Source organism: Sphaeramia orbicularis, chromosome 4 (assembly GCF_902148855.1).
Source record: "Sphaeramia orbicularis chromosome 4, fSphaOr1.1, whole genome shotgun sequence".
Lineage (NCBI taxonomy): Eukaryota > Metazoa > Chordata > Actinopteri > Kurtiformes > Apogonidae > Sphaeramia > Sphaeramia orbicularis.
Window position 1 is genome coordinate 17660095 of NC_043960.1, and position 12845 is coordinate 17672939.

Below are 12845 nucleotides of genomic sequence, written 5' to 3' on the forward strand. Positions count from 1 at the left end.
AGAGTGTTGAGTAGTCAAGAAGGGTTGTTGTTGTACTTGGACAGATGGCTAATAATTAGATACTGGCATTGTCAGCTCCCAGATTTCTTGTTGTGGAAGAAGAAAGCTGTTGAAGGTGAAAACTAAGGAGAAATCGCAGTATGCTAACAATGCTAATAGTGCTCACTTCATGGAATGAATGAAGTCCATAGTCAGCACTGACTGACACTCATTCAGATACGATATGAGCGGTGAATGGACTATTATACCAGACAATAATAGTGTAAAGTAATGTGGCATAGCTGTATTTACATGGAAACTTCTCCTTCACTGATTCAGTCAAGGGATATCCCTCCACCAATCAGATTGGTCCGACTGAACGACGGGTAGTGGTCGATTATACATGTCGAGTAGGCCAAAAAAAACTGGTGACGGCATTAACAACTGCCGATCGCACAAAACACACCAACCAAACTCATGTCACTGACCTCGCCACACTGCCCGATAACGTCTGACCGCTGAAAATCAGGTCCGTGTCTCTTCGCCTTAACAGGTGCCAAATAAACCAATCACAGATGAGACAGACGTGACGCTTTTGTCGGAGAAACTTAATACAGGGTGTAATCTGTTAAAAAAAAAAAAAAAATTCAGTTTTAGAATTATGTAAGTTGGTGTTTTTCAATGTGAAAACCAGGCTTATAGTTTCCAGTGTTCATTAGTTTGTTTTTGTTTTTCTAGCCTTTCAGTTTGTTTCTTGAGTTCACTTCTCTTGTGCAAAAGTTTACATGTGCGATAGATGAAAAGGAAATATGAAAGACTGCATGACATTCAAGATTCAAGAATGTTTGTCATTATGTTTACACAAATAAATTTGGACTGGTAATTCTCAGCTAAGAACGTGCAAACTTAAATATTCAAATATATTAAACGAAACAGTGTAAAACTATGGAAACACACTATAAGAATATGTACAACATATGCAAGAAAAAGAAATGTAAAAACAATATGTACAATGCGATATACGATATGTGCAAATGAAGACGACACCAGTGTTTACTCAAGGTTTCATATTGTGCAAAATTTTATTTCAGTGTGCGTTTTTTCCCAACAGGGTAGTGAATTTGAGGCATTTGTTGAAATAACTGGAAAAGCCTATCCACAAACTCTCTGCTCTGATACTAACTTGTGCACAGTGGTGTTTTAATATTAAAATCAACAAGCAAACCTGCCCCAATTACATTTTTCTGATCTAAATTTCAACCCAAGCTAAAAAAAAAAAAAAAAAAAAAAAAAAAAAAAAAAAACTCAGAAAAACAAATCCCTTGTCTGTGTGACGCTCTATGTGACACGTACATTACCAACACACACAGTACGTTAACATACACACAGGCCTACATCATATAGAGATGAGACAGTCTCCAGATAATATCTCTTCTTGAAGTGTTCTTTAGTGCATTAACCTCTCCACCCTCCACTGTTATGGAAAGAGAAATGTTATGTGTATGAGCTCCATAAGCACCACGAGATTCCCACCATGTGACTAAACACTGGCTGTGCAGAGGTTCAGCTGGTGTAAACGTCTGAGGAGGCTCCGATTATCAGAGTCTCCTGAACTCCTTACACCTAAAGACTGGAACATTGCATCTTTTAATCAGAATATAATCGGTTCAACACATGTTACTTCAGTGTGGAGTTGTGCTGAAGGGTTGGCAGGTTACTGTTGCTAATGTAAAATTGGACTGTTCTAGCTGTTTTAGGATATAGTTTAACCCATAAACACCCAAAATCATCTACTGACATAAAGTGTTTAATAACTTCTGAACCACTAAACCTGTTAATACGCTGAAATAATTGTTGTAAAATGTAGTTTGGCATCTTTTAGTGGTCATCAGATATGATCCATTTGGATGTTCGGAGGCTCCGTAGTGAATGTGGAAACACCGTCATTTTCTACAACATTGGCACTGAAAAAAAAAATCTAAATATTACCAAGTGTATTTTTCTAATTTCTAGTAAAAATATCTCATCACACTTAAAATAAGACATAATCACCCAAAGACTAATTTTTCAATGAGATAAGAACTTATTTTTAAGACAATAGATCTTGAAAATCTTATTTCAAGAAATGTTACCAAGATAATTTTCACTTGTTCCATTGGCAGATTTTTATGCTTAATTCAAGAAAAAAAAAAAAAAGGAAAATTATCTTGGTAAGATTACTTTAAGATTTTCAAGATCTAATGTCTAAAAATAAGCTATTATATCTCACTGAAAAGTTACTATTTGCGTGATTATGTCTTATTTTAAGTGTGATGACATATTTTGCCTAGAAATGAGAAAAATACACTTGGTAAGATTTAGATTTTTTCCAGTGGATTCACCAGTAAAACCCATGGAGTGTAATCAATGAAAGTGGATTGACACACTTGGTTCATGAAAGAGCAAAAAAAAAAGCAAAATACAGAGAATAATATTATAATACATGGTGATAATTCACTTGAGAAAAGTTAAATGTGAAGAAAAAATGTTTTGGAACTGCCGCAAAAGTAGCACTGGGTCTTTATGGGTTAATATACACATATACAGGGTGGGGAAGCAAAATTTACAATATTTTGAGGCAGGGATTGAAAGAGTGTATGACCAATTAATTTATTCAAAGTCATGAGAATTTATTTGCCACAAGAAAACTGACATAATAGAAAATGTTTTTATTCTATGTGTCCTCCTCCTTTCTCAGTAACTGCCTTCACACACTTCCTGAAACTTGTGCAAGTGTTCCTCAAATATTCGGGTGACAACTTCTCCCATTCTTCTTTAATAGTATCTTCCAGACTTTCTCGTAATAGTTTTGCTCATAGTCATTCTCTTCTTTACATTATAAACAGTCTTTATGGACACTCCAACTATTTTTGAAATCTCCTTTGGTGTGACGAGTGCATTCAGCAAATCACACACTCTTTGACGTTTGCTTTCCTGATTACTCATATGGGCAAAAGTTTCTGAAAAGGTATGGATAATAGTGTTAGGTATGATTATGACATCAATATATGTTTGGTTTCAAAACAATTGACGTTGTGCCTGCTGAGAAAAAAAACAACTAAATGTTCATTGTAAATTTTGCTTCCCCACCCTGTATAATCTAATAATATACATTTAGTTCTAAGTTTATTTGAAGTTTTCAAAAAATAAAAATAAAAATTACTCAACGTACTTCATTATTATTGGATCAGCTGAATGTTAATAAGTCTCTGACCTGTAAAAAAATTTAAAGTTTTTTGTTTTCTAATTTTATTGTGAACCAGACAGACATCATGAAATTGCAGTTTAATACATCTTCTTGAAAATCTGCCGTAAACATTCAGAATAGGAAAAAATGTTTAAATTATGTATTTTTGGTTGGTGTCGGAAATATAACAGCAATGAATATGGGTTAGGGGCCACCAGGGAGTTTTATAATTTTAGGATAGGCTAAGATTTTATTGATCCCACCATGGGGGAAATTTCAGTGGACAGCAACAACATACACACCAGTGCAAAAGAAAGACAGGTAGAAAAACCCACAAGTAAGTGTGAAATATAAAGGAAAAATAAGAAATTTGGTATTTATATACATAGAGATTTAGAATTAAACATTCTTAAAATTGAAATTTAGATGGCATTTACATATTTACATTGTGGTTGCACATGTACATGGTGTGATACAGGGGTAAGACAAATATTTCCATTATTTTAATCATTTGCCTCAGGCCCCAGCAGATTTTACCATCATTACTGCAGCTGCATACGGTGAAGCTCCGCAAACCTCCAAACTGTTGCTTTTTTCCTACATCCTGGCTTAGTTTCAGTGGTATGTTGTGCTTGGCTGGTGGTTACGTCACTACTTTTAAGGTGCCCAGATCTAAGAAAACCAAACACACTTAGACTACAGGGATAAATTAAAGGGTTTGTGATAATTACTGTTGTTCTAAGGCTTTTTTCCCCCCCTAAAGTTTATCTGATCTGATAAAAATGTGGAAGTTCTTAGCTGTCAAAATACACAAGCATAACCTTGGAGCTTGGACGCTATGTTTCTTGTGCTTCACTCTCCACCTCACGTATTTCCATGTGTTTTATGTAGCTCTAATTCTTCAGTTGCCATTGAAACTGTCAGACATGGCTGGAGTGAAACCAAACTGCAAACATATGAAAGCGCAAGTGGAATATTTGCTAAAGAGGTATTGGGTTTACTGTGACACACTAGATTATATTTGGGTGGTGTACTCAGTGTTACATAAAAATCAGGTCTGCAACAGATCCATTGTTAACATTTGGTGCTGAACTCTCCAACGGAAAATCTATTTTCTCACTAAATAAAGAATACGATTTATTTCTCTAAGACAGGAATGATAACGAATACATCATTATTTATCCTCCAGATTCCCCCCTCTCGGTATTCAAGCCACGATTTGGTAACAGTCAAATCCATCATAATTCAAGAGAAAACAGTCTTTGTGGCTCTTCTCTGCCCTCCCTATAAGCGCCAGGTTCACCGGAAAAGCCCTTGCAAACAAACATCATAAGTAAAACAATTAATGGTGCTGTGGGAAAAGCAATTTAATTTCCTCTCGCGGGTCTGTGTGGACAGAACACTGAGAAACTGGACACCTCTTTAATCACCCAGCCCGATGCCAGAGGTTCAGCTCACCGAGAGAACACGAGGTTTCTGCAGCACATCTGAAACTCAGTCCCAGTTTAGGATCGAATCTGGCATTTGTAATGTAACAAATCAAGGCTGACTATGTGAAAAGAGTCACTTTGGATATCATGCACAGATCACAGCTTTAATTCAGTCTAGCCATGATAACCATGGTGACCTCAGTCCCTCCCTTTCTGTCATCATACCAACAAAAAAAAAAAAAAAAAAAAAAAAAAAAAAGTCTATGAAGGCTGCTGTGGTTATCTCAGTATATGGGATAGTTATATCATATCCTTTGCACTAGGAAATTAACTGAAGGACTTTGTGTTCTTTGTTATAATCAGCTTTACAACATCTGCTCTATGCTTGGCCATGCTAAAAGAGAGCATAGCCACTTTATCAGTCTTTTAATCCAGCGGTTTGAAAGCAGTACAATGGATAAAATGTCCTCAAAGCTTAACCCATAAAGACCCAAACAGCCACCAGTCAAAACCATCTACTGATCTAAACTGTTTAATAACTTCTGAACCACTAAACCTATTAATATGTTGAAATAATTGGTGTAAAACGCAGTTCATCTTTTCATGGTCATCCGATACAACCCATTTGGACGTTCAGAGGCTCCGAAACACTCATCTTCTACAGAATTGATTCACCCTTGGAGTTGGATCAATGACAGTGGGTGAACACACTTGGTTTATGCTCAGTTAATGATTTCTCACACTGAAAAAGTCATTTTTTTCTTATGTTGTTTATCAGAAAAGAAATGATGAGAGGATGATGAAGAAGACACCGCTGAAAAAAGTCCAACATCATGCAGGCACCATGGTCTGCCTGGTGAACTATCAGCCAATATGAAGTCCTCTGATCTATACGTGACATACCCTTATATAGCCTAGGTCTGTTGTTTACGTCCCTGAACATCTGGTATCCCTAAGGAGATATAGATTCTTCACAGCTATAAGCCCCTCACCCACATTCCAAACTCCATGAACTCGTTGACTCAAAAGAACTTAAAAAAACTTACACTTCAGAACTCATCAACCCAAATACATATAAAGCGCTTCAGATACTTCAATAATAACCCTCAACTTTAATCTGAGTTTTTAAAAACCTCTACATGATCAGTGAATTAAATATAAGAAAATACATGATTTTCACTGTAAAAATGCACAATACAGTGGATAATATTAGGATAAATGCTGATATGTCACTTAATAAACAGTGATAAATCACTTCAGAATGGTTAAATATAGAGAAAAATTAATTTGGGAAGTGCCACAGAAGTAGTGCTGGGTCTTTATGGGTTAAAATGGTACATTTCATTCATCAGAATGGTGATTCGGTGATTGAAAATGGTTATTTTGCAGCCTGGGAACCAGACATATTTGCAGTCTGGCACTGGTCCCATTCAAACTGATTTTCACTTAGATTGGTCTAATTTGGGTAGAGCCAATAACAACCATTTATCTGCTATGGGAGGTTCAGATGTGGTTTGATATGATGTCGGGCTGCCACCTGTGACTGATACCTATCCAGGATTAGCTTCTATGATCTTTGTTATGACTAGCTGTATTTCTGTCCAGTTGCATGAAGCGACAGTTTGGTCTGAGACTGTTAATAACCTTGGAGGGTCTCAGACTCACTGTCATTTAAGAATTAATCTGGTGATTCCAGGCTAGTTAAATTGGGTTTCAAACAATTGGGAATTTTTATGCCCTATTCACATTCTTGCAGGTATTTTTAAACTGATATTTTTCTCCATGTTTGAACTTCTTGGCCTTTGTGCATCAATGTCAACAGGTAAAACGAATAGATAACCAATGGTATCATACTCCAATTTGCCCATGCCTATTCATTAATTCCTTCATTTTCTGAACTTCTTAGTCTTCCAGATGGCTGCAGGGATGCCAGATTCTATCGCATATTTTGCTAACCACTGCAATTCCCCATGTTTATTGTTGCTTTGCGTAATAAACATGGACCTGAAACATCAAATATAGTAGTTGGCACAGACTGGGCTGGACACGTTCTGATGTAGTGTCAAAATCTGTCTAATATTATAAAAGGGAAGTGGACTCTGTGTGTGCGTCTTAGGCATCACACAAAATCCAGGAAAGAGCCGACTGCTGCAGTGTCACATATTTAAGTTTTTTTGGTCAAGGAAGAGACTAGCAAACACAGCATGTTGATAGGACCAATATTTTGGGAGATATTAGTAATTTTGGAAAACAATAGCCTTACAATCCCATTGCTATGGCCATGACAGTTGACAGGAAGTGCAGTACCACGCTGCATGATGGGAAATGAAGTTAAACAGGAAAGACACATTTACTAACTTCAGTATTAATATATTAATTGTCATTTCAATTTTAAAGAATGAGTTACCTAATAATTTTCATATTAGTACTTATAAAATGTAGACCAACATCTTTTCCCAAAAGTCAGCTCTCCCCGACAAAAACTACCACATCTGGATTTGTTGTTCCCCATGAGTCAATGTGCTAGTTTAATATAAATACAGCTCAAAAAAGCTTAAAGTAAATGAAGTTTACTTCTGTGTTTTCAGACTAGGTATCCACATCCATGCTGTACTTTGATACACTCACACTTTTCCTGCAGATGTTGCACTTACAAGCACGTACTGCTGCCCGTGCCCGAGTATGAGTGGGTGAAACAGTAGGTGGCCATGTGGAAGGAATTGTCACTGTCCAACAAATGTGGAAGTCAGATTAAAACAAACCCCTACGTCATCAACCGAGCGACTGTTCTGTTCATTTTTCTACAATGGCAGCAAGACAGGCAATACTTTTCTATCTGTTGGTGTGTTAGAGGCAAAGTGAAGAAGAGCGACCTTCATTGTCCCCAATATATCTCAGAGTGGTTCGTCAATAAGGCAAGCCTGTGCCATGTGGAGCCGAGGCCTTTTCAGGAGACAACAGGAGCGCCGTCTATGGTCTCATGGTGATTAACTCACTTGCGTTGTCGGAGTGGTGATTAGGTTACGTCCATTCTCTGTTACGGATCACTTTCACACTGCAGTGTACCATAGCTGAGTCCACGTAGTCCATACCCAGGGCTACCTTCTTAGCTGGACTTGGGTTACTATACTCGCACACAGTACGTTTGCATTCAGATTGATAAAATTTTGGGGTCCAACATACTCTGACACACTGTGTGAAAATGCCCTTATTCCTGTTGCCGCTCAACTTCATGACAGACTAAAGCAGAGGTGTCAAACATGCGGCCCGGGGGCCAAATCTGGCCCACCAAAGGGTCCAGTCTGGCCCCTGGGATGAATTTGTGAAATGCAAAAATTACACTGAAAATATCAATTTAGTTCAGGTTCCACATACAGACCAATTTAATCTCAAGTGGGTCAGATCAGTAAAATACCATTATAATAACCTATAAATACAACTCCTAATTTTTCTCTTTGTAAATGTAAACATTTTCATCTCATTTTACTGTATTTACATTAAAACAAGCTATCATTTTACAAAAAACGTGCCCTGTTGTTCATGTTATTGACATTGTTTTAAAGGATAGTTGGTAGATGTAAATATTTTCATCGCAGAATTTTGCTTTTTCCCCCTCTAAAATATAGAGGAAAGTTTGGAGTTGACATTTATATATTATGTTATTATTTCACTGGTCCAGCCCACTTCAGATCAAATTTGGCTTAATGTGGCCCCTGAACTAAAATCAGTTTGACACCCCTGGACTAAAGCCTCTGAATCTTCCCCAAAGTGATAATGGACTGAGAAAAAGACCAACTCTTCACATCATTGACCTTTGACCTATCATTTGAAGCTACAATCAAATACTATACGGTCTTATTTTTCCATTTCACTTATGTGCATTTGTGGTCATGGGGATTGAAAACTACTTGAAGTATAAAATATGCAGCCTCTGTGCAGTAAAATGGTCTCTGACGTTCTGTGTTCCTTTTACTGATGCATTCATATGCAAGTTGCATTTTACTGCTGTACATATTTAAGGTTGACCTCATTTATACTAGCGCTACTTGACATGATAATGGATATAGGACATATGTGGCCATAAAAACAGACATGTCAAGTTAAATTTGTTTGAATCATTAGGAACAATACAATAAATTCTGTACTGATAACATCAAGATCTGAAGCCCTTGGAAACATTCATTGCTCAATACAGACTGAAAATCATTAGTAACTGAGATTTTTATTAAGAAAGACATCATACTTCTGCAGTGTTGGCCAGCCTTTTGACCCGGAGCATTGCAAAGCTCCAGACTGATCTGAGTTCACCAAAGGAAGTATAACAATAAGGCTTTTTTTTCTGATTTAACCACAGGTCTCCTGTTGACATCACTGTGCACCATTTTTTTCCTCCAATTCATAGACATCCAAAACCACACATTCATTTGACTGCATATTTTGTCTCATTGTTGACCTTTAACCATGTGGGAAAACAAGAAAATGGTAAGAGAACGGCTCTATCATCTGGACTAAGGAGTCATAACATTGAGATCAGAACTCGAGTGTGTGGTGCGTTATTGTAATTCATGAGTAACGTCTGAGATTACATGCTGTTTGGCAAAAAAAAAAAGTTTGACAAACATATTTCATTTCCTTCCTTTGAAAACAGTGATTATGGCAAATACCATGTCAACTGTTGTAACATAAGGTTTTAATACACACAATAGTCTCCCATCTCAGGAAGTGACAACATAAGTGCCGCTTATCTGTGCCCATTAATATCATTACAAAATCGTTTTTTATTTTCATTTCTCAATACTGTTGTGATAATAATGCTCTTTTCTGAGTTAAACAGCTTTGATTTTCATAGTGATTTCACAGGGGTGGTTAGGACCCAACTGCAAAACACAGAAGCAATAATCACTTCAGTGTCTTTATTTATTTAAACCCTCAGTAGGGGGGAGGAGATTAAGAGAAGTGATTCCAGGTGAGAGGCAGACAGGTAATTAGGAGACAAGCAATAAACTGTGGCCCAGGACTGAGGATCAGCACACTGACCAGGAGACAGGCGATGTGGCATGGAACAGGACTGACGATAGGGAGGGTTACCGGGAGGCAGGCAGGGAGGCAGGGTCCAAGTTAACAGGCAGGCAGAACAGGTCAAGGACGGTCAGGGGAGAGCCCTATAAAGAGAGTTATGACACACTTTGATGTCGCCGCTCAGGTGATCACGTGGTTCATGTGAGCCTGAATAGGTCCCAACAAACTGAGCGCTCCCATGTTATTTAATGGGAGAAACAGCAGTGAGCATGGCAAATCTGAAAATAAACCACACACAACCTTTGTGTCACTATCGTATGTACTGTTGTGTGTGTGTTATACTTTTAAGTAGTGGGGTTGACCACTGAAAGGACTGACTTTATTACTTTGAAAACTTAAATTTTAGCTTGGATAGACTACTTACGTGAGAGGTGCTAACTTTACAAGTTCATTCATTCTGCAGTTGTACTGTACCCATAAGGAGATAGACAATTTAACATTTTTAAGTTTTACTATTATAGGACTGAGATACAAACAGAAAACAGTGGTTAGCTGTGAACACTGTCTGCCAAGCTCTGCTCTGATGACACACACACACACACACAATACAGCATTAACCAGCGGAGAGCATAGTGGCTAACTTAGCATGTTAGGGTTAGTATGGACACCAAACTCATTAAAAACTCAACATTAGCAAACTCAAACTCAACAGTATCCTTATAGGATGAGTCGGATTTTACAAACGCAAAGTGACAGAAGGTTCACCTCCTTTAACTCTACTTAAACTTTAACCCTTTCATGCATAGTGGTCACTACAGTGGACAGTTATTCTCCAGCTGTTCTCTTGTATATTCATGGGTTTTGTTGTTTTAGTTCCATATCAGCCAACACAGTGGACACTTATGCATCATCCCATACACTGACATTCATACCATTACTGCAGCTGTGCTGTTCTTGATAAACCTGATCTGCAGTGACATGTTTGAATGTAAATCAATTGTTATTTGTTAGACAAAAAGTTTTTTTTTTGCATATTATCTCCATGTAGTGAGTATTACTAGCATTAGAATATGTTAAAATGTGAGAAGACATCAGATTAGCAGCATTAAAAATGTTTTTATTTCATTATTTTCATACTACTTTCTGACACTGGGTTTTAAACACGTTTCTTTACTTCAAAAATTAAATGCATGGATATTTTTGTAACGCCATAGAAACTCGATCACATTGTTTTTTTCATGGCTGAGGAGGAATAAAAACAAAAAATAAATCTTGACACAGGTTCTCACAATTCATGCGTGAAAGGGTTTATGAACTTTTATCTGCAGAGCTCAGCTCTACAGCAACTCTCCCACTAATTAGCACATCACCTCAGCTGATGCACTTAACCAAACACCACCAGGTTCAGCAAAACAACTAAAATGAAACCTACCGATGACATTTGTACTAACGCTACCTTATCATAAAAACTCTAGAATTCGTGGTTAAATGTCAACAGCTGTCCAAGTCAGCTAGCAAACTATAGGGCTACAGCTGACAAGTGAACATAACAGCTGTTTAAGATATAAATTTGTACAAACCCTAACCAAAGACAACTAAACTTACAACATGAACGTCCGCTAATACAGGAAATACACTCGATAATTTGAAAGATGACAATATCTTATTAACTTACCGCTGGAGTTGCTAGATCAGCTGCAATTGAAATGAATGTGTTCTGATGACATTACACTCAGTGTTTGGAACTATTGGCCCCTCCATGATCCAAAAGAAGGTGCACATTTCATTGACAACGGGAGTCTATGGAGGCGTCGCGACTCTGATACATATCGAGGACTCTGGGTGTGGGTTGGTAGCAGAGAAGAGGCAGGAATGTAACTGTGAAGAGTCTCACATAAAGCAGAAGAACAGAACAGGAGTGTTTGGTATAGCAGAGGAGTGAATATATACGAGTAGCCTGATGAGCTGCAGCTGTGCTCACAGGTGATCAGAGTTGGCTGATGAGGTGGGTGTGGCTGAGTGAGTGGGCGGGTGGAAAAGGATTGGCTGAAAGGTGTAGCAGGGTGAGGGAGGGGACAGCAGCAGAGAGTCCCAGGTGAAAACAGTGATTGTAATGAAGTGACAGGGTCAGAAAGTAATGGCAAAGAAACAAACTGTGACAAGTGAAGCTCTAGTGCAGGGGTATTCAAATCCAGCCCTCGAGGGCCGGTATCCTGCATGTTTTAGATATTTCCCTCTTCCATCACACCTGGTTCAATTAATGATCAGCTCATCATCAAGCTCTGCAGAAGTTTGATAACGATGTAATGGCTTCCAAGTGTGATGGAAGAGGGAAATATCTAAAACATGCAGGATACCAGCCCTTGAGGACTGGATTTGAATACCCCTGCTCTTGTGTGTATCCATGCATAGCCAAAATGACAGAGATTCTGTTTTATTTTGACTAAAGAACTAGCAATCTGCTTTAGAATATCATTAGATATACACTACAAACAAAAAGTTAAGGATTTCTTTTTTGTTTTTTTTGTCATTTTTGCCATTTGTAAATAAAACTATGTCTGGACATTAAAAAATTGTTTCAATTCAGTTCACACACAAAAAAGTAAAAAGCACTGTGTAAGAACCCCAACTGAAAAAAAAAGCCCAAAAAATGTAAAAATATCCTTAACTTTTTGTTTGTAGTGTATGTAAGACAATGCATTTATAAATGATTCATGGTGTATTTAATTGTGAAATAAATCATGAGGCTTTTCTACCCCTAACTAAAGTGTATTCATTGTCATGTTTACTGTTAAACTTGTTATGTTTAGATTCTTTAACAGGTTTAATGGAAAGATACCAGCACTTGGTTAAACATTAACATTTGCAAAGATGCAAACAAAAACACTCAGAATGTTCTGCTCTTATTAATATTATTTGTTAAAGTGAACTAAAAGCATTGTTTTTGTACTCATGATGTCATCTATCTGCTGTATTCACCATCCACCTCCTCTTACCTATTAACGAGAGAAAAAGAAACGCATCCTTCAACAAAATCAAGATACTTATTATGTTTACAGTAAATTTTATGCAGGAGATTTTCTCATATTTATTAAAACTTTTAATTTAAACTGCAGAGTTGTTGCAGTATATGTTTTGTATTGGTGTTGTAACTGTACCCCTTGTGTGACCCCTCTGAAAATGAGATGCTA

General features: G+C 37.3%; 1 protein-coding gene across 1 annotated transcript in view; it reads left to right on the forward strand.

The window, feature by feature from the left end:
- Nucleotides 1–6142: 6142 nt before the first annotated feature.
- LOC115417437 (regulator of G-protein signaling 5-like) overlaps nt 6143–12845 on the forward strand; it is a 40708-nt gene continuing 34005 nt past the window's right edge. Inside the window, exon 1 of the mRNA XM_030131358.1 lies at nt 6143–6147. Coding sequence (XP_029987218.1) covers nt 6143–6147 — 5 coding nt within the window. The remainder of the gene's footprint in view (nt 6148–12845) is intronic.